This window comes from Opisthocomus hoazin, chromosome 16 (assembly GCF_030867145.1).
Source record: "Opisthocomus hoazin isolate bOpiHoa1 chromosome 16, bOpiHoa1.hap1, whole genome shotgun sequence".
NCBI lineage: Eukaryota > Metazoa > Chordata > Aves > Opisthocomiformes > Opisthocomidae > Opisthocomus > Opisthocomus hoazin.
This window is the reverse complement of record NC_134429.1, coordinates 18,318,020-18,339,805: the sequence shown is the minus strand read 5'-3', so window position 1 is coordinate 18,339,805 and position 21,786 is coordinate 18,318,020. Positions and strand designations below refer to the sequence as shown.

At 55.5% G+C, this 21,786-nt stretch overlaps 1 protein-coding gene across 5 annotated transcripts in view; it reads right to left on the bottom strand.

Annotated features, from left to right (window-relative positions):
- The window catches only part of AGRN (agrin), a 138,358-nt gene extending 122,795 nt beyond the window's left edge, over positions 1-15,563 (bottom strand). For all 5 annotated transcript variants that reach the window (XM_075437162.1, XM_075437163.1, XM_075437164.1 and 2 more), the window contains exons 1-2: positions 15,289-15,563; positions 5,960-6,221 (exon numbers count right to left, since the gene is read on the bottom strand). In XM_075437162.1, coding sequence (XP_075293277.1) covers positions 5,960-6,221; positions 15,289-15,480 — 454 coding nt within the window. In that variant the 5' untranslated portion in view covers positions 15,481-15,563. The remainder of the gene's footprint in view (positions 1-5,959; positions 6,222-15,288) is intronic.
- Between the last annotated feature and the right edge of the window lie 6,223 nt (positions 15,564-21,786).

Genomic DNA, 21,786 nt, shown 5'->3' with positions numbered 1-21,786 from the left:
GGAAGGAAAAAAACACCCTTCTTGAAGAAGAAACCCACACACCAACCCTCTCCCAGCCCCCTCCCTCTCCTGTCGAAGCACAATGAAATGCCAGGGATGGCTGAAAAAGAAATAGCTGCAGCGGTGGAGAAGGGCTGCAGAGAGACCAGAGCATGGGAAGCGACCACAGCCCAAGTCACCTACCACAAACCCGTGCCAGCAATTTCCTTGCTGAGAGGAGCCCACTGTGCGTGCCTTACAGTCTCTGTAAGGACCCTGAAAAGGAAATTTTGCACAGGCTGCTTTACAGGAACAAAACGTCTCAGCTCTATGGAGGCAGAGAGCTAAAGAGAAAGAGAGGACAGAATAAAAGTGAACAGGCAGAAGACAAGACGCAATAGGACAGTGTAACTTCAAGGGGGATGCTTTCAAAGCGGTCCTGCTCCCACGTCAACCAGAAAGCCCCCCCAGTGCACAGCAAAGCGGAGGAAGCTCAAGGCTTCCATTAGAGAGGAGGTCACCCTCGATAGCTGAGCCAGGACGGCAGAGCTGCCTCATCCCTGGCTGTTCCCGCACCCCTCCAGGCACCCCAGGCCGATCTCAGTGGGCTGGCACGCACCGAGCCCTCGACCCGTGCCTTGGCTGCAGCCCACAGTGCCCAGGATCCCCCTCTGAGAAGACACGAGGCCCCAAGGGTGGGCAGGATTCACCCAAAAACACCCCAAATTATCTCCCTGGGTAAAAACACGGGAGGACTGAGGCTGCAGGACTGGATGCAATTCTTCCACGGCAGTAACAGATAGGATTGCCAGAGAGATGAAAAGCCAGAGGAGAGTTCTGGACCGGCTAGAACCAGAATTTCAATAAGAGCTAAGTGGCATCTTTAAAGGCAGGGAGCATCTGCAGCACTCCGTGTTGAACACAAGCCAGGGCAGCTAGCTTGATCACAGGCATCCATATGGAAAAGCATTTCCAAGGCCTGCACCACGAGACACCACATCAGCCCCTTCCATCTCCTCGGTGGGGTGACACGCAGCACCCAAAGGTGACCGTGCCAGCAGCACACGCACCCGCCTCGCTGCCCACCCCGAGCGAGCAGTCCCAGCCCCACGGCTGTACCGGGGCTGGAGGAGGCTGCAGAGAAGCCACCGAGCAAGGACCAGTGCAGCAATGGCCATGACCACGCTCAGCAGCCTGGGAAGTCCAGCACGGGTTTGGGACAGCTGCTACGTGCACACATAGAGGGTCAGTCCTCAGCCTTGCTCCCACTGCTGGAGCCATTCCCACCCGGGAGGCAGAGCACCCCCAAGACAGGCAGATCCATGCTTATCTAAAGCCTTCACACCACACCGACTTGGTTCACGGGCCCTGTTTTCCATGGTACCCAAGAAGCTGAGGTGGCACTGCCCTAGTTAAAGCACAGCAAGAGTTTCTTGAAGATATGGACATGCTCTTCTGGGATGAGGGTCTCAAGCCACCGGCAGGAACCCTCTGTCACAACAGCGCATGCTGACTGTTCCCAGTGCTACCAGCTTTCACTATGGACTGTACACGTAAAGCCAACGGACGTGGCTTTTCCCAGGAGGTTCAAAGTCCGTGCACACCTCCAAAGCCAGCAAAGCAGACTTGGCTGGGGCAACTGCACCAGCGTTAATGCGAATCATGCCACCAGCAAGGCATTATTTCAAAGGAGCTCTGGGTTCTCATTAACCAAGGCCTAACAAAGGTTTAACTGAACTTCCTTCCACCCAGACGGCGCAGTACGGAGCCAACACACAGCCCCTCCCACGCCATACACAAAAATCTTGATTTTCTTCAAGCGCAGTTGCGATCAAAGTGAAATACGAGACACACACACGCAGGGGAAAGGTCTCTCGGGGCTTAGACAGCTGTTGAACTGCAGAAGAGCGTGCCTGACAGTGTCATCAGGGGAGAGCAAGGAGAGGAAAGCACTGCACCTCGCACGGAGTGGGCTGGTGGTGTGCCTTGGGAAGCTCCAACACCAGCCCTCTCCATGCACACCAGCGTTCAAGGCACAAAAACAGCGAGGCTGTGGCTCAGCAGGCTCATCCTTTCCCCAAGAAGCCTCATCCAGATGTTCTGAAGAACAAGAGGAAGCCCACTTCCAGTGCCGGCTCCCTTGCCACACGTTCGCCCACAGAGGCACCGGAGCAAAGATCCTCCTTCACCCAAGGGATCCAAGCCTTGGAACCATCCAAGCCTGCGTCCCAGCCTCCCGCACAAGGTCCAGAGCTGCTCCTCTGCCATTCATCACCAAAAAACTGCCCTTCAGGCACCCTCAGTGCTGAGCCAGTTTGCAGAGCTCAGCTAAGTCTTGCACTTTGACTACAGCTGGTCAAAGCATTTTTACTACAATTAAGTATAATCAAAACACTCTGGTTTTACTCTAACCTGAGCTGTTTCACAGAGGTGCCCTGGTTTGAACTCCCCTTTTAAGACAAGAAATATATTGATGTCTAAGATTTTTCCAAGCTGGAGCAACAGGAGACGAAGATACTCAAAACATTCATGTTTTTCCACTCAGCTGCCACCATTCCTCCAATTCTTTCTGCAAAAGCACTCAAAGATTTGTTTTTAAACTCAAAAGTGCAGCAAAGAGCAGTGTTCTGGGCAGCTTTGCTTTGAACCCTCCTGTGGGGAGCTGACGGGAAACAAGTCCTGGAGCTAAATTCTGAGGCTCGGCGCTCTGAAATGGTTCTCAGGGTAGCAGGAGCAGGTTCTCTTGGCGGGTTTTGCATGGCCTTGAAGAAGACAGCAGGGTAGCTGCACTGGGCGAGCTGAAAGGGACTTTCACAGACCTCAGGAGAGGCCTGAGCGTTGGGTAGGACTCAAGGGAAATCGAGGTTTTGGGGGTCAATTTGTTCCATGCTCTCCACAGCAAGCCTGCTAGCACCTAGCATGTGGGATACTCACACCACAACCAGGCTGCCAAGATGTGGGAAGAAGAAAAGCGAGTCCACTGGATACGACAAGAAAGGTGGGTTTATCAAGGCAAGTGAAACAGCTGCTAAGGCAGCCAGACACCAAAATAAGAATTGCTGCACCTCCCCAGGGTAACACTTTTTGACCAACCTGAGATATCAGCAATTCAAGGTTGCCTTCTTTCTGTCATTTCCCAGCGACACAGTCTGGGCAGGTCTCCACCAGTCTGGAGAAGTCAGGTCCATCACACACAGTGAGCTGTCTGTAGGCTGTCTGCCAGCCCTCTCCGGTCGCCACTCTCCCCACAACAGCCTGCTGACCCCACCTCTGCTTGCCAACAGCATCCTGGTGAGCCATCAGGAAGAGAGGCCTAATTAAAGGAACCAAGAGGGACCTAATTAAAGGAACCAAGCTATTCAGCAAACGATCTTCAGAGAATCAGAGAATCATAGGTTGGGAAAAGACCTCCAAAATCATCAAGTCCAACCATCTGCCCAACAACACCATGCCCAACAACACCATGCCTACCAAACCATATCCCGAAGTGCCACTTCTACACGTTTTTTAAACACCTCCAGGGATGGGGACTCCACCACCTCCCTGGGCAGCCTGTTCCAATGCCTGACCACTCTTTCAGTAAAGACATTTTTCCTAATATCCAATCTAAACCTCCCCTGATGCAACTTGAGGCCATTGCCTCTCGTCCTATCGCTAGACAGGTAGAAGACAGGAGGCCAGGGAGAATCATCTGCTACCCAGCATCAGGAACAGTTAACATAGCAGGGAGGAAAGATAAACCTGTCTATAACTGGACAGACCTGCAATTTAAGCACACAGGAGGGAGAGAGAGTTCAGACTGGTGCAGCTTTGGCACCTTCAGTGCCCTTGGACAACAGCATGGGAGCAACCCCAAGCAACTCCTTCCTACGGTACTGCATCAGAGGGCACGCTGAGGCAGACACATCCACCTACAGCCTGGCGCACACAGGCACTTCACGCCTCTCCCCACGTGGGACCAGGACACCGGTACAGCTGCAGGGTATGGCACACCGGGAACGACAGTCCCATCACCACCCCGGCCCTCCCCAAGAAAAGCTGTCCCTGGCTAGGACATGTCCCAGCCCAGTTCATCCCACGCAGCCAGCCCTGAGACACCGGGGGCTGTAACGAGCCTCACACCAACCCAACACAGCTTTGAATCTTCTCCCACTAAAGGCAAAAGCAGGAATGGGTCCCAGCGAAATTCTACATTGAATCTATAGCATTAGGAGGAAAACTAGATCTCTCGTCATCTCCCAGGGGCCTTGAGGGACAACATCCTTCACCACAAACAGGAACCACCCAGCTCAGCCACCCCAGCTCTCACCCAGTGTGCACAAAAGGAGCGTGCCAAAGAACACAGCGAGCTAGGCGACGACAGAATTTTTCCAAATGTTTGCTCAGGTTTCTGAAAACCACACACACACACACACACTCTTCTTTCTCCTCCCTTCCTCTCCTCTAGGAGCAAGGAAGGAGCAGGACTGACACCTTTTAAGTACAACATGGAATACATACACACAGGCAGAAAACCTCCAGCGTCCCTCCCTCTTACAAAAGCCACTCGAGATGGGTGCTCTCGTGAGCTGCTTCGCTGAACTAGCTCTCTCCCAGCCTCCCAGACCCAGAATTCGGTCATTTACCCCTGTCAGCGTTCACAGCTGGAAAAAGGGGTTATGGCCTCTCCTCTGCACGGCCGAGGGCGAGGAGGGAGCCAATCCGCATGTTTATTTGTTGTCTGTGCAGAATTCCTGCATTCCTTCCCTTGTTTACTCATCTGCTCTCAGGACATACTCAGACCCCAGCAAAGGGCTTTTGGGGCACCACATTCCCCCACGAGCCCGGAGCTCTTGTTGGAACACAGGACAAGCATAAAGCAGGAGGAGAGAAGCCAGCAAATGGGTTATTACAGAAATATGTTTTCAAGGTGGTTGGGTAACAAGTAGCAGAAAGATCAGTTCTCTCCAGATCTGCTCTCCATAGAGGCACATCTCCACAGCTGGAGGTCTAAGGCCCTATTAAAGAGCACATTTGAGCTGACTGCCCCTCAGCTCTTCCCAACAGCCATGTTGTTACCCCCACAGCAGCACCAGTAACTCAACCACCCTCTTTGGCACGGGGCATGTCCGCACTCCTCACGTTGTCCCACAGACAGCTACAAGTCAGCCCACAGTCACTGTGCTGAGCATCAATGTGCTCCACATGCACCCCACGAGCACGACACAACCCTATAAACCTCCTCATCTGACCTCTTTTGGGAGCAGACACAAAGGCTCCAGAGAGATTAACGTGCGAGGGATACAGGGCTTCACCACAACAAAACAGAAGCACAACTCATCCCCCCCAAAATCACTTAGCTGCTCAGCTTGGTTCTGACTTAGTCATACCTCGGAGAAGCAAGCTTCACCCTCAAGCAGAACTCGGATGGCTTCTTGGATCCTCACAGGAGTCTGCAAAGCTGACTTAGCAAGCGAGGAGGCTCCGAGACAGAGGAAGCTTGGGCTGACTACCAGGAAGGACAGGCCTTCACCACAGGATTAACCCATCAACTTATTAGCTTTAAACCTACAGGAAAATCTGATTCAGGTGTGAGGAGTCTAAATGCCCCGGTAAGTGCCTGCCACACACCTGTGGTAGGACAGGACTTGCATTGGGGATGCTCCCAACCACATCAGACTCATTGCAGAGGGAAATGAGAACCTGCACCAAACCCGGAGCAAAAAAATAACAGAATAACTTTGCTTGGCTGTACCTTCGATGCAACCACTGCCTCTGACAACAAGGTCAATGCCTGGCACCGTCCCCGTGATAAGCGAGTCCACAGAGCAGCGCGACTCTACCCCAGACACACGCAGAGCAGCAGGATTGATCCGCCTCATCATCAGCAGGCTTTGCCAATCAATCATTTACAAGCTGCTAAGAGCCAACAGAGCCAGGGCTCGGCCACCAAGCGCTCGGAGCACCGGGGCAGAGCCCAGCGCCCACGGTCCAGCCTCACCTTCCACGCAGTGCTCCACCTCCTCCAAGTTGCGCAGCGTTATCCGCATGAGGCTGGAGTTCAGCATCAGCTCGTTGCGGTGGGCCGGCCACATGTACTGCGGGGCAGGGTTGACGAAGAAAATCCGCGTGTCTCCAGTTGAGACTTGGTTGTCGCAGATTAACGGGTCCCCGAAGCCGCCGATAACCACCTTGTTCCCACCATCCAACAGGATCTCGTGAGTGACGATGTCTTTGCCCTTCAGATAACGCCAGACTCTCACCTTGGACGAGAGGGAGAAAGAGCACGTGAGACCATTTCACAGCTACAAACAATCAGCTCTCCTGGCTGCTCAACTTTTATCACGTTGTCACGAGATGCACAGGAGTGGTCCAGCCCGGCAAAGCCTTCCAGCAGAGCTAATTTCATTAGCTAACCCTCTAAAAGCACAAAACGCGTGGGCGACGAAGACTAAAGCACGTACTCCTCTTCCCACCAAGGCTGCACCCAACTCCCCAGCCCAGGTACTTGGCCCTCCTGGCCCCTTCCCCACACACAGCCCCGTGGGGAGCAAAGGGGGACGAGGCCTCGCGTTGCAAGGGGCCCCTCAGCCACGCCGGCTCTCCAGCAAGCGACAGAGACCCCCATCCTCTTGCACACATCTCCTCCTTGCATGGGACGCACCACCTTTGGTGTCGACACCCAGGATCTGCCTTCCCTTCCCACCTCTCCTCCCGTGGTAGCGGGCTCCAGACCCAGCCAAAGCCCAGTCGCTGCTGTTGGAGGCTCAAAGAGCCTGATGAAGAGTTGCCCCGTGCCAAACCCCACCACGAGCTGCCCTGACTCACCTCCCCAGATGCCCCCAAAACCAAAACAGCCCCCTCCTTCCTCTCCTCTCATCACCAACCCCGGGAAGGGCTCGCCTTCCCCATCCCGAGAGGTGGTGGGCTCCCACGGGATGGCAGAGCACAAGCGGCCAGGCAGAGGTGGGGTGGGAGAAGGGGTGAGCAGACCCCGGCAGCAGCACAGCTCAACTCCGACCAGCAAGGCTGCTCAAGAGCTTCCCTGGCAGAAGGAGAAGCCACTGCTGCTGTTTTGCTTCTGCTGGACACGACCAGTAAGACAGAGGATGAGCTTAGTCAACCTTTTCGCTCTGATACAGCTCAAACCTTTATGCCCACAACAGCCATTTCAGTTGCCACACGACTGGCTACTGCAGGGAACGCTGCTCTCCGACAAGGGACACTGCACTTAGCCAGGGGCAGCTGGCAGAGACTCAACCAGGAAAATAATTCATAAAAAAAATAATTCAGAACCAACCCAGTCCAGCCCATTACTAATCAAGAATTCAAATTCATAGCAGGAGATCCACCCCCAGATGAGACAGAAGCGCGATCCAACTCAGTTGCCGCTGACCCTTCCCATGCACAGGAGCTATGAGCTGACCATCTGCAGGCAGAGGCCATGGGGTCAGGGACCAGATTTGAGCCCCAGCCTTGGCAGAGGAACCCCCCCCTCACTCCCAGGCAGCATCGTTCAAGGCGACAGACTCCAGCTGGTACGGTTCTCCCAGAGATATCCTGACTGGCAACAAAATCTCAGCGGTCAAGTGAGAAGAAAACACTTCTGAATGGGAAAAACTCCCAGAGGAACTTTAAATGGCTGGAAGCCCCCTGCCAGGGAAGGCTACACAGCAAAGGAGAGCCCTGTCCATCCACGGGGAAGGCTCTGAAGAAGGGCACGGGAGCCTTAACACAGGGGCAGGAGGCGGCAGGTGGGTCGGGTGAGGGAAGGAAGGGAGTCTTCTGGCTCTGACAAGGCACTGGGACCCTGGGAAGACGAAAGGCAGAGCAGATAAGTTGCCTTTGATATTTCTACGTGGAATGTTATGTTCCTATAAACGACTGAAGAAAACCTTTGCCTTAGCGGATTTGCTAAAACACATGGAGGATTTGGCTGTTTCCCATTTCCCTTTACTCATCCGAACTTCAGGAACAAAAAGCAGTCCTGGCCGCAAGAGTCAGTCCGGCTCTCCCCCCCGCGCTGTTCCAGAGCAGTCTCCCTGGACCTCCCTGCTGGCTCATCCCCCTGCCCAAAAAAGGCGAGATCTGCCCAGAACTGCCAGCCAACCTCTCCCCGGTGCCACGCTCTCCGCAGCGGGCTGCCCAAAAGCAAACACCCGCACAGGAGGGAAGCAGCAGCCCTGAAACGCATCTTTAGCACGCATGGGACGCTGGGGACACGGTCCCCATCCACTCCTGACCTGTCACAAATCCTGCTGCAAGCCTAATGCAGGGGAAAGCTGGCACAGAGCCGAGCTGGCAAGGTCCATGCAACAGGAACAGCTCATCGGAGAAGCTGCCTGAGGTTTCAGCTTGGAGCAAGGGCGGCTGCAGTGCCTGGGTATTGCCGTGACCGCAGGCATCCCCGGCCCAGCACGCTCCGAGCGCGCTTTATCGTGCTCTCCGCCAGCATCTCCCCTCCTTCGGCAGCCTGAGTGCCCAGGCACCGGCATTCTCCAGCTGTCTCCACCGCCCAAAGAGCCCTTCAGCACACGGTGCCAAGCACCACAGCAGTCGGGGAGGTGGTGGCTCGGAGATAAGGGGGTTCTTGAGCCCCTCTCTCAAACAGGCACGCACCTATGTACTTTAGGAGTCCAATTCCGAAGGGAACATGAGGGGCACAGAAAGGGTGCTGCCATGCTTGTGGGGACACGGGTCTCTCCTGAGCTTGGGGGACACCGTGGCTGGCCGGGAGGCAATCAACTGTTTGCCCTGCAGCTCCTGTGCTTGACATAAGGGTTGCGGCAGGGAGACTTGTTACAGCTGAGGAGGAAGGCACAGAGCAGACATCCCACTCTAGAATGATCCATTTTTCAGTTATCTGCAGCTGCAGCCACCGGCCTCTGCCCTGCACGGCCCTTCAAGCGCACTGCGTTCCCGTACGAGCTTCTTTGAGACCATCCAGAGAGAGACTCATGCTCTTTGCCAAATACCTCCATCCCATTGCTCAGTGACCACAGAAGACACAAAGATCTGACACTGCAAAGCTCAAATAAGAGGGTAAAAAGACATTGGGGGCTAGGGAGAACGCAAGTCTCATGACCTTTAATCAATCGTGTAATTTAAAATAAAATAAAAAATAAAGCTCCAGAATTTCAGGGGTGTCAGCTCAGCACTCTCTCATTGCTGATCAAGAGGCTTCAAGGTCCACAACGATCTCAAGCCGAACTCCCACACACTGTCCCTGCCAAGACTAAGAGCTAGAGGGCCAGGGCAAGGGAACAGGGCCATTCCCACCACCACAGCAGCACGCAGGCTGGGGCGAGACCCTCCTGCTCAGCACCAAATTCACCTGTCAAGCAGAAAAAGGGAATGAAGTTAGTGTTGCTGTACTCTACAGGTGCAACTGAAGGTTCAGAACAAAGTTTAGGAGTGTATTTTATTCTCAGATCCTCCTACTTCTCACAGCTTCTCCCAAAGGTGTAATATTTGCCCGCTTTGGAGAAGGACTCTGGCCTCGGTGGGTGCCAGCTCCCACCCAGCCGCTCCTGTGGTCCAAACAGCAGGTGACGGAGCCCTGGAACAGGCTGCCCAGGGAGGCTGTGGAGTCTCCTTCTCTGGAGATATTCAAGACCCACCTGGACAAGGTCCTCTGCAGCCTGCTGTAGGTGACCCTGCTTCGGCAGGGGGTTGGACTAGATGACCCACAGAGGTCCCTGCCAACCTCTACCATTCTGTGATTACTGAGGTAAGCCCTGTCCTCCTGCATACCCGAGATCAAAAACCATCCCAGGTGTAAGCACCGCCGTGACAGCTCCTCTTTGGAAGCTGTGCACGCCTTCGCTGTCCCCAGACGCGGAGAGGTTAGCTAGAGATGTTGCACCCACGTGCTCTCGCACTCATCTGTCTTCCAGCACGAAGGGAGTCAAGCTCCCCTTGGGCCAGCGCTAAGCAGTGCCACAGCAACCCAAGGACAAGCAATAATTAACACGGGGGCTACCATCCTTCCCCGCACGGTCCAAGTCCAAGCTGCTGGGCAGGGGTGAGAAGAAGGGCTGAGAAAGCAACGCCTTCAGAGCCATTCGTGCAGAGCCTGCTTCAGCCCGAGAAGGAGCCTGCTTGAAAAGCCACCTGCTCGGTTGTACACAGCCCCGCCAGCACGAGCTCTTTTCTTGAGAGAGATGGCAGTCAACCAGCAAACAGAGGGAGCTTCAGATGGCAAGGAACGGTAGCTGCGACAGGCAGCTTTCCTCCCTTCCGATCTTGCAGGAATCCCAGTGTTGACACAGAGACATCTGCTCCACCACATGCCACCGGCATCCTTGAAAGAGCCAGTCTGGGTCCACCAGCCCCCTTGAAAGAGCCAGTCTGGGTCCACCAGCCCCCTTGAAAGAGCCAGTCTGGGTCCACCAGCCCCCTTGAAAGAGCCAGTCTGGGTCCACCAGCCCCCTTGAAAGAGCCAGTCCGGGTCCACCAGCCCCCTTGAAAGAGCCAGTCCAGGGCCACCTCCAAACACAGCATCACCTCGGTCGAGCCGAGGAGCCTGGGTGCTACGGAGCACAGCTTTCAGCACGAGCCTCTCGCTTCCCCAGCCAGGACCCAGCTGTTCCTCCAGCATTTCGCAGCAGCTCCCTGCGGTTGTGCTTCTGCCCACAGTCAAGTTCAGACACCTTCCCCGAAGCCCCACCAGCCCCACCTCCCCTTCCCTCGGCTGCAGCCCGCAGGGCAGGCGCTGGCTGCGAGCTGGTGAGGTGCGCAAGCAAGCAGGGCAAAAACCCAGGAACACAAAGGAGACAAAAAAAATAAAATAATATACTTGAGGCAGGCAGAGAGCACAGCCTGAGGCTTGTGCTGAAAGGTGGCAGCCGGGCATTTTCACAGCTAGGTCTAAAGGGGAAGAAAGGCTACAGCACACCCACTCCTCTGGAGCAGATGGTAATTTGAGTTAATTAGCACGGCTGTTCTAGTCATACACCTCACAGCCAGGCCACAGCATTCACAAGCAACATCAGAGTCCACCAGCTTTCTCCCCACCCTTATCCTCCATAATGAATGGATGTGAAGGCACCAAAGACCAAGCAATTACCTGTAGGGCATCCCATTCATCATCAAGCACAATTAAGACTTTGTCACTGCTGACTCACCGGCTACATCAAGGATTGGGGAAGAAAAGGGAGAGAGAAAGAAAACATCAGGCTGGAACCTAGTTCCAAGAGGTCCCTTCCCTATAGCAGACTCACTCACTCTTTCGCCAACGAGCACATAAAACACTGGATTAAGGCTGTTTTACAAGACTCCTGGCAGCTACAGGGAGGCAGAGTAAGAACAGGGAAGACTTTATTTAAGCAGATCCTTGCAAAGGTGTATTTTAAGTGTGGGACGAAACCAGAAAGCAAAAGGATTTTCCAATATGCCACGGGGGTCCATCCTGCAGCAGGGAATGGGACCACCTATAGAGGCACGTGCAGTGCTCGCGACGGCCTGCCAGGAGGATGCTTTGAGAAATGCCACCCTTGGTCTTGGAAAGCAAGATGAGAAGTCAGGGCACGGTCTCCCAGAGGAGAGCCGTCACTCTGGACAGCAGTAAAAAGGGTCACCACTAGATTTCGGCAGCTCTTCAAGATGACGGGTAGGGGCTGGCATCAGCTCTGCTTGCAGCTTCACACGCAGCTCTGCCAAATCATCCCTCCTGACCGCACGCCGTCCCTCTCCCCCTGCTCGTCACTCTCTGTGCCTTTCCCCGGCAGAAGCCAGCCGAGCAGCGAACCCACCTCCCCCAGCAACTTCCACACCCAGCCCTGGCTGGAGGCCACCATCACCCCCCAAAATAGGGGCTCCATTGTTTGGAACAGGATCCACATCCTTTTCAACACTTCCTATAGCACATATAGAACCTGTATGCCCTATAAATAGGAGCTCCCTTCATAAATGTCAGGTCAGACCCGAATAAGGGACACCAGAGGACTCAGAGGCAGGAAGGGACGATGCCAACACACGGGCTGTAAATAGGATGAAGAGCAGCACCGCAAGCTTGGGAAGAGCAGACCCAGGACTGCAGTCAGGAGCAAGCCCAGGGCCCCGGCTCACACCAGCCCCTTTCAGACTCTGTCAGCCTGCTCTCCCTCACTACCCATCTCCTCCAGCAGCAGATGAATGGCTGGTAGCTATTTCAGGGTGTTTATCTAACATTAACTTCACATTTCTTCTGAGTTGTAATGTGCTTATCTTCATCTCTCAAAGGCTTCAGCTGGGAGGGTTTAGAGTTTAAATGGGAAGAACAATACACCACCGCCTGCTCCCGCAGACCACCCAGCACCAGTAACACCACTATTTCGGGTGTGGGCTCTAGGGAACTCCCACCCCACACTTGGCCCTCGCCTTTCCTCTTCAGATAACTGAGAGCCTGACAAGAGATAACGGTGGTATTTGGAGGTAACCCCAGGGCCTAGGGAACAGTTACTGCAGTATCACAGTGAGGAAGCGGACATTTGTTTCCTCACCAGCGAGATCCCTTCTGCACCTGGGCTCCACAGGGCACCAAGGGTGGGTGTGAAGGGCTGCAGGAGCCCACGGTCAGGTTTAACACCCAAACTGCCCTTCTGGAACCTTGATAAAAAACCAAACCGCAAGTCTGTCTAAGCCTGCAACCCAGCATCAGCAGAACCCACAGCAATTTCGGTACTTTGAGAGATCTTGGAGTGAAATGGGCCAGCAGCTGCTGCCAGGCCACGCATTTACAAGTCATGAGCATTCCACCCTGCCAAGTCACAGTTAGGAGAGATTTATCTGCTTTCAGGTCCTTAAGCCACCCCAAGTCCCATTTCACAGCTTTTTCCCTGCAAACACGCTATGAACTTACCATAAAAAAATTACATTAAGAAAAAGACTGATGTGTAGGCAGAGGGATCGAAGAACTACTGTTTTAAGAAAATTGCTAAATGTCACAGCGTGACCGGGAGAGCCAGCAGCACTGCCACAATGCGACGGGATGGGCACTTCCATCCAGGGCAGGAGAAGCTTTTTCTCCTTTCACTTTCTCTTACAGGACTCCGGGACTGGAAAGGCATCCTGGGGGTGCAATGGGATGGGCACTTCCATCCAGAGCAGGAGAGAAGGTTTTTCTCCTTTTGCTTTCTTTTCCAGTACTCCAGGACTGGAAAAGCAAATTGGGGGTGCAATGGGATGGGCACTTCCATCCAGGGCAGGAGAGAAGCTTCTTCTCCTTTCACTTTCTCTTACAGGACTCCAGGACTGGAAAGGCATCCTGGGGGCAGGTTCTGGCCTTGGGGTGCTGTTATGACACTGGTAATCGGCAGAAGCAAAATCCCACAAGCCTTCTCCACAGCGTTTGCTTGGGATAGCTCAGGGAAAGTCGGGCCAGGGACTCTCTTCCCAAGCCGAGCAATGCAAACTGCGTTTCAAACCAAGCCACCACCCGCAGACCACGATCCTCCCCACACGTTGCTCCCTAGCCACTCGGACTTGATCGCACCCTTCCAAAGGCAGAGCTGCTGAGCAAGCAGGTTTACCATCACAGAAGCCCAGGCAAAACTGTTTTCCTGGCCCAGAGTCTTACTCCGACGCAGCAAGATGAAGCCTGGATTTTACGCTAGCCAGACACCTCGCTGCGTGTCCACAGCAAGAGAAAAAGGACCCGTTCCTGCGATGAGCATTTCTGCCCCATCACGACGAGCATTTCTGCCCCATCACGACGAGCATTTCTGCCCCATCGCTAGCCTCACCTCCCGCCTATGTCCACGGCAACCCCTGTCCCAGCATCAGGTGGCCCGCATCCCAGCCATATGCGCCCCAAGCTGCCGCAGGACACCGGCTGCTGGCAGCAGCTGATCAGTTTTCCACGTAGCACCCAGGATGTGCCAGACACTTCGCAAACATACGGTCTCCGCACCAGCCTGGAGGGTCTGTGATCTAATTCACGAGAGCAGGGTACAGATTGCACCATGCGGTATCGCAAGGGGCAGAGCCATGGGAGCAAGCGGGAAGCAGCGGGCACCAGCTGGGCAGACAGAAGCTGTTCCAACTACTTTACCGGGCTGCGAGACGCTCCAGAACGGAGGCCACGGGATGAAGTTCACCTTCCCGTGCGCCCGCAGACCTCTCCCACCAACGCATCACCCCGGGCCCCGCTCAGCACTAACCACAGGCAGGAACCGCAGCAGTTCTGAAGCATGGGGGGAAAAAGAAGAAGAGGGGATGGGGGGGAAAAAGAAGAAGAGGGGATGGGGGGGAAAAAGAAGAAGAGGGGATGGGGGGGAAAAAGAAGAAGAGGGGATGGGGGGGAAAAAGAAGAAGAGGGGATGGGGGGGAAAAAGAAGAAGAGGGGATGGGGGGGAAAAAGAAGAAGAGGGGATGGGGGGGAAAAAGAAGAAGAGGGGATGGGGGGGAAAAAGAAGAAGAGGGGATGGGGGGGAAAAAGAAGAAGAGGGGATGGGGGGGAAAAAGAAGAAGAGGGGATGGGGGAAAAAAAGAAGAAGAGGGGATGGGGGAAAAAAAGAAGAAGAGGGGATGGGGGAAAAAAAGAAGAAGAGGGGATGGGGGAAAAAAAGAAGAAGAGGGGATGGGGGAAAAAAAGAAGAAGAGGGGATGGGGGAAAAAAAGAAGAAGAGGGGATGGGGGAAAAAAAGAAGAAGAGGGGATGGGGGGGAAAAAAAGAAGAAGAGGGGATGGGGGGGAAAAAAAGAAGAAGAGGGGATGGGGGGGAAAAAAAGAAGAAGAGGGGATGGGGGAAAAAAGAAGAAGAGGGGATGGGGGAAAAGAAGAGGACACGGCAACGTAGCAGCATGTCCTCGCAAGCGAGATTCCTGCCCCGGGAAAGGGTTAAGCCAGGCAGTACGTTTTCTGACAACCAGGTGGACGGTATTTCAGGTTGCTCAGTACTTCACCGTCTCTCAGCTTAAGGGGGGGAGGGGAAAAATAACCCAAAAACCATAGCCACAGGCCAGATTCGTAGTTAAACAATAGCTTGAGCCAGAGGAACTCAAGATGCTGCTGAAGTAAACGGGGAGCCAGGAGCAGAGCCAGCAAGCGGGTGCGACCACCTCCCCCAGCAGCCCAAACCCTGCCAGGGCAGAAAGTTGGGGAGCCATCTCCGCTCGATGGAAAGGAGGGAAATGCCCATAAAAAGCAACCTTGAGAGAATTCCCCTGGAAAACAGCTGCTGGCGGGAGCTCTGGCGAGGAGAGACTCCGCAGTCTAAAAATACATTAATTACACACCAAAGCTCCAGCGCGTACAACAAAAACCACATGAGCCCGTCCGAGGAGGAGCCCGGTCGGGGGCTCAAAGTTTTCCCCCCCCCCCTTCCTTTCCCCTACCCCCAGCCCTCACCTTGCAGGAGTAGGTGTGGTGGACGGGGTCCACGTTCATGATCTCCTCCACCGTGCCCGTCAGCACCACGTTGGCCTCCTCCTCCCGCCGCTCCAGCTCCCGCTCCGGGCACGTCCCCTCTCCGCCGCCGCCCAGCCCCAGCAATCCCAGTAAAGCCAGTAAAGCCGGGGCTCCCACCGTTCCCCCCGCCATGGCCCCGGCCCCCAGCCCCGGAGCGGGGAGACAAAGCGGACCCGGCGGCGGGCAGGGCTGGCGCAGGGAGAAGGGCTACTTTTGTTCGGGGAGGTGAAAAGGAGGAGAGAAAGAGAGGGAGGGGAGAAGGAAGAAAATCCCAAGAGGAGGAGGAGGAGGAGGAGGAGGAAGAGGAGGAGGAGGAGATATCTCTCCCCCGAAGCCGCGGCCGGCGAGAAGCGCTCGGTCCTCTGCTTTGCCCCTGTAAGAAAGCCCGCAGATTTGCATGAAATCTGAATTGCTGATAAGGAGGGGGGGTAGGAAGGGGGGGGGGGGAGGCAGCCAGCCCTGCTGCCGGCTCTTATTGCAGAGCTGCCGAAGCCGCCGCCCCCAGGAAAGGGAGCTCGCAGCGGGTTAATGGATAATCAGCGCGCCAACGTGAGCAGACTTTTAAAGGTGTAGGGACCGCTGCCCGGCCCCCCCCCCCACGGCCCCCTCCCCCCTGCGCGGCAGCTGGCGGCCTGCACCCCCCCCCGGGTCTGTACCGGGGTCCCCCCGCCCCGGAGCCCGCACTCGAGGGGATGCGCAGCGCTGCCGGGGTCCCCCCAGCCAAGGACCCCGCACTCGGGGGGATGCGCAGTTCTGCCGGGGTGTCCCCCATCCCGCACTCGGGGGGATGCGCAGCCCTGCCGGGGTCCCCCATCCCGCACCCGAGGGGATGCGCAGCGCTGCCGGGGTCCCCCAACCCTGGACCCCCCACTCGGGGGGATGCGCAGCGCTGCCGTGGTCCCCCCAACCCCAGACCCCGCACCCGGAGGGATGCGCAGCCCTGCCGGGGTGTCCCCCATCCCGCAGCCATGCGAGCACTGGGGGGGGCGGAGAGCCCCGGTGCGGGAGGGGGTCGGGTCTCGGGGCTTCCCCTCATCCCTCCCTGCTGCCCCCAGCCGGGGCTGCTACCTTTTTCCCAATGGGGAAACTGAGGCAGGGGCAGCCGGGCTTGTCCCTGCTCTGCAGAGCTCCCACGGGTGCTCCGTCACGAGAGAAACCGAGTCACCCGCGCCTGGCCCCTCACCGCCTGCTCGGTTACCGGGGGGGGGGGGGGATACACCGTGTGGGGGTCCCCACGCCCGGCCAAGCCACCCACCCGTGGCATGGCCTGTGCCTGCCCCGGAGCGCTGCGACCTCCTGCCCTGGCTGTCTCTGGGGGCTGGACGGCAGCTTTTCGAGACGTCGTGTGCAATTACTGCAAATATAAAATGAAAAGTTAAGCGGCACCAGGGGAGGGATATTATTTCTCCCCTCCATAAATCAGCCATCCCCCGGAGGCATTTTACAAAGCTGTTTTACTTGATGGCCCCAAACAAGCCATCTTTGCGACCCAGGGCCCAGCGCCTGCGTGACCGGTGAAGTTCAACCGCGCCAACGCCGCGATGCCCGGAGAGGCCGCGACGTGCCCGGTGCTGTTCACACCGTTTGCCCCAATCCTTTTTTTTTTTTTCTCTCCCCGGGAACATAAGCAGAAATTAACTACAAGATGGGAATAAATGAATCTTACTGAGTGTTCAAAATGCTGGCCAAGCCTACCTTCTACCCTGAAGAGGACAAAATAGCAGAGACCGCATAAATCTGTCTGGAGATATCACAACTGCTGTGGGTTTTTACAGGGAAGGCATAACTGTACATGTTCTGTCTTAAACTCTGCACTTGGCATTTCCACCGTGACTTTGGCCTCAACACTGAGGCTATTCTGGTAAACCCCGGACCCTCTCCCAGGTCCCCTTCTGCTCAAAGCTTCGATTTCTGGCCCGTAAAACTGAGTTCCCAGCTCCAGCAAGGCTGCCTATCCACAGAAATGCAGTATTTAATCACCTCAGGGAGGACTTCAGAGATGGGATTTTCAGCAGAAAGCGGCCCACAACATACTCAGGTCTACAAGAAACCTGGCTTCACCCAGCAGGGCTTCACTCTTCAAAACCTGCCAGTCTTCTGCAGCGCTCCTGGAGAAACCCCGGGGAGGAACGGGTACCCGCGCTCTCCCCGGCCGCGAAGAAGGTGCCGCGGGGCGAGGGGACCCAGAGCGGGATTCACGATGTCAGGTTTTCTGTTCTAACCGAAAAACTTCACCAAAACATGCGGTTTCTGGATGGGGGGGCAGGGGAGCAGCGTGCAGCTGGCAGTGGGAAGACTCCGTCGTAAGCCAAGAGCGACGTGGAGTCCAGGCTCCGCAGCCGTCACTGTTACGCAGCGGAGGTTTAGCACAAAGGACTCCATTATTACATTGCTGCTATTATAAACTCCAGCAATCAGCTAAAAATGTTTCAGTGCCTGGCAGATTACTTTTGCTATTTTAATTATTAATTTTTTATTGTATTCCTCGAGCGCTGCTCGGCTGCAAATCACGGCAACAACCTCAGCTCAAGGTGGAAGAAACCAGCTGCAACGTGCTGCTCCCGCGCTTGGCGAAGATGAGAGGGGAAGAATTATTTACGCCGTGTTTGTACTATTTTCTGTTTGTTAGTTCTCCCCTGCTAGCCCCACCCTGCCATCTGCTTGCAAAGCTGCGAAGAGAAAAATGGATTTCACAAGCTTTTCTGGTGTATTTACCCCTATACGGTCGGTCCTTGGAGTGGATTTACTCCGCCTTGTAGGCTTTCTAGAGGAGGTGCCACACAAGCCCGCGCAGGGTCTCGGCTCTGCTTCCCAGAGGAGCTTTAATGAAGTTCGTAAGGAGAAGGCAGTTGGATTTTTCAAAGGAGAGCACCAGGACGCGAGCGACGGAGCGCGGTCGCGCCGAGCACCCCGCTCAGGGCCGGCGTGCGCCGGGGAGCGGCACGGAGCCCGTTCCCCCCCAGCGTCCCCTCGCTCCGCTGTCGCCGTGCTGAAGCCTCACGCTGAGAAAGAGGAGAAAGCGGCCAAGAAACCGACGGTGCTGTGGGAAAACGGCAACGACACTGTTTGGCAAATCAGTGCACAAAATAAATAAACTGTGGAACTGACCAAAACGCATAAATCACTGGGGTTTTGTCCAGGCTCTGTACCACACAGCGACTGTAAACTTGGGGCTCGCAAAAAGCTTCCCTGGACGAAGCTTACCAGCCAAGGAGCTCAGTCAGCCCTGGAAAAAATCAAGGGGTCTTGGAAAACTGATGAGGACTTGCACAATGTTTGCTTGCTGACACCTCTGCGTGTGTTTTGATGGCATTGCCAAGATTTGCGTGTGAGACGGCCCTAAAATGTCAAGGGAGAGGAGAGGAGAGGAGAGGAGAGGAGAGGAGAGGAGAGGAGAGGAGAGGAGAGGAGAGGAGAGGAGAGGAGAGGAGAGGAGAGGAGAGGAGAGGAGAGGAGAGGAGAGGAGAGGGCTGTGATGCTTCCAACCAGGCGGTTGTGGCGGTTTCATAACATCTTAGGGCTACGAGGATGAGGAGGGGACTGGAGCATCTCTCCTACAAGGAGAGGCTGAGGGAGCTGGGCTTGTTCAGCCTGGAGAAGAGAAGGCTGTGAGGGACCTTAGAAATGCCTCTAAATATCTGCAGGGTGGGGGTCAGGAGGACAGGGCCAAGCTCTGTTCAGTGGTGCCCAGCGACAGGACAAGGGGCAACGGGCACAAACTGAAGCAGAGGAAGTTCCAGCTGAACATGAGGAAGAACTTCTTCCCTCTGAGGGTGACGGAGCCCTGGCCCAGGCTGCCCAGGGAGGCTGTGGAGTCTCCTTCTCTGGAGATATTGAAGACCCGCCTGGACAAGGTCCTCTACAGCCTGCTGTAGGTGACCCTGCTTGGGCAGGGGGTTGGGCTGGGTGGCCCACAGAGGTCCCTTCCAGCCCCCACCATTCTGTGATTCTGTGATCTTCTGGTGCTGCGAGCCCGTTGCTGGCACTGGGCAGCGCTGACCTTTAGCCAGCCGTTTAACCGCCAGCCCTCAGCAAGCTGCGGCGATGTCCGCGCCGTTTCTGACGTGTCTGAAGTTAACTGCCGGGGTAAGGATCTGCCTCATCAGGGCTTTTCCCTCCAGCAGTAGCAGCTGTCACATTTTCGACAGGACTGTAATTTTTCTCATGTCCTTTGAAGATTTTTCCAATTTTAACAGCTTATGGCACAGGCAAATGAGCTGCTTTTAGGCTGGGCTGAGTAACTCTGTAAAGGTCTCTCATTTATTGCGAGTTATTGCCTCCTCAGAATGACTGTACAGATGCTCCTGCTGCACTCAGCAGTTTCATTCCAGCATCTCTCTGCCGTTTGACCCCGGAGCGCTTCCGTTTCAAGGTATTCGTTATCGCAGCTCTCCGCCAAGGCTATCGCCAGCGTCGTACCTTCCTTCTGCAGCCGCTTCCCTTGGCGGGACCCTGGTGTCTGCGGGAGGGTGCTCGGCGCTTGCTGAGGGCACATCCTACCAGGTGCATCAGCTTTGGTTTCCGCAAGTCGCAGCAGCCACAGTATGAGTAACCACGGGGTAAATCCTTCCGCTTGCTCAGCTCCGCGTACGGCGAGGGGCAGGGAGCGGAGCTCTTCCTTCACACCGGTGTGGCACGCACGTCACAGCAGGAAACCCGCAAGATTTTATGCCAGGCCTTTAAAGCAAATAAAAGACCTGCGCGAATACCCCGGCGAAGCAAAACGGAGCCCCGACGTTAATCGGAAATCACAGAATCACACAGAATGTTCAGGGTTGGAAGGGACCTCTGTGGGTCACCCAGTCCAACCCCCTGCCGAAGCAGGGTCACCTACAGCAGGCTGGAGAGGACCTTGTCCAGGCGGGTCTTGAATATCTCCAGAGAAGGAGACTTCCCCAGGGGTGGGAAAATGTCCCCATTCCCGCTTGGGCTGGCCCCTGATTTGTTCACTGGTTCCCTCTTCGCCCCGCTGCCTGGTTTTCCTGCTCTGAGGCTCCCCATCTCTGATAAGCTCCAAGACATGTTTTAATGTGGGTTTTTTTCCCCCCTTTCTCTTTTAAGTTAATCACTCTCGGTGGTTTCTGACATTGTCAAATGGCTTCTGTGTACTGTCAGAAAATCTCTTGATGTAGCTACAGAGCAGCTGCTAACAAGTTGCCCCTGGGATCCCACATCTACGAGGCTGTCGGGCTATATAATGATTTTCAAATAAGTAAATCTATTAATGGGATCTCGGTGGGAGGGGGGCTGAGGGCCGGGGAGCAGCTCCCTGCCGGGGGACCCGCAGGAGAGGGGCTTCGTGCCGCAGCAGCCCCGGGCAGGCTCGCTTTGGCCACGGTGGGCACTGTGGCATCGCAAGGGCAGTGGCAGAGAGCTGCTGGCCCTGAGCAGTCCTGGGGTACGAGCCACTGGGACCAGTGTCCGGCACTGGCTGCAGCGTTAGAGCGTGGCAGCGACCTGCACGGCTCTTTCCCCTTGGTTACAGGGGGAAAGCGAGGACCGGACGGGGACCTGGGATGTGGTCTAGATAAGATTCATGAGATGAGTTCAAGAAGTCAACCTTTTCCTCCCCAAATCAGGATGACAGCCTTAGACTGAGTTAAAAATTCAGAGCTGGTCTTTGGAGTTTGTCATTTTTCCCCAAGATTTAGGAGCTACTGGGATCCAAGCTTTTCTCGACAGCATGGTGCTAAAAGGTCAACTTTAAAACATGAAAGTATGCTGAGATTTGCAGATATTCACACGACTCCAGGAGACAGAGAAGACAACCCCAAACCCACTGGGTCTCACGAGCACTGTGGTATAGTGGGAGGTTAGGAGGAGTTCAGCCTGGACACATCGAACGCCTGCACCCTTTTTTATGATGACAGCGAGATGATGAGCTGCAGTCGCGCCGGGATACAGTAGATGAGAGCAGCGGTCGGTCTCCAGGGCCCCCAGACCCGCGGGGCTCTGGTGAAGGCAGAGCTGAGGACCGGGACCCTCCGTGGGTCAGACCCCAGCACGGCTCGCAGCCCGGGGCTGTCACAGCTGGTCCCAGGAGGAGAAGTGCTGGCCGTGGCACGGCTGCGCTCTGCCCGGGTGCTGGAACCAGCCCCGGATCTCAAGCCCACGGGTGCTTTTCCCTCGGAGTCAGCAGGGAGGCTTCCAGCTCGCAAAGATGGGCTCGGTTTGGCATCGGGAGAGGGACAGGGTATCGGCACAGAGCACACACACAGGTGTCATCTTGCCGTGTTTGCAGTGGCCGTGAACCTCCGGCGTGGTTTCAGACTTAACCTAGCAACCTCTCGGCTCGGAGGCAAAAGCACCCAGTGAACCACAATGACTCTTTTAATTTAAAAAAAAAAAAAAAGATAAAAGAAAGAAGCAGAAGGAAAATTCAGTGTGAACTTCAGGGCAAATGATCCTCCATTATCAAACCCCATCTTAAAAAGTGCA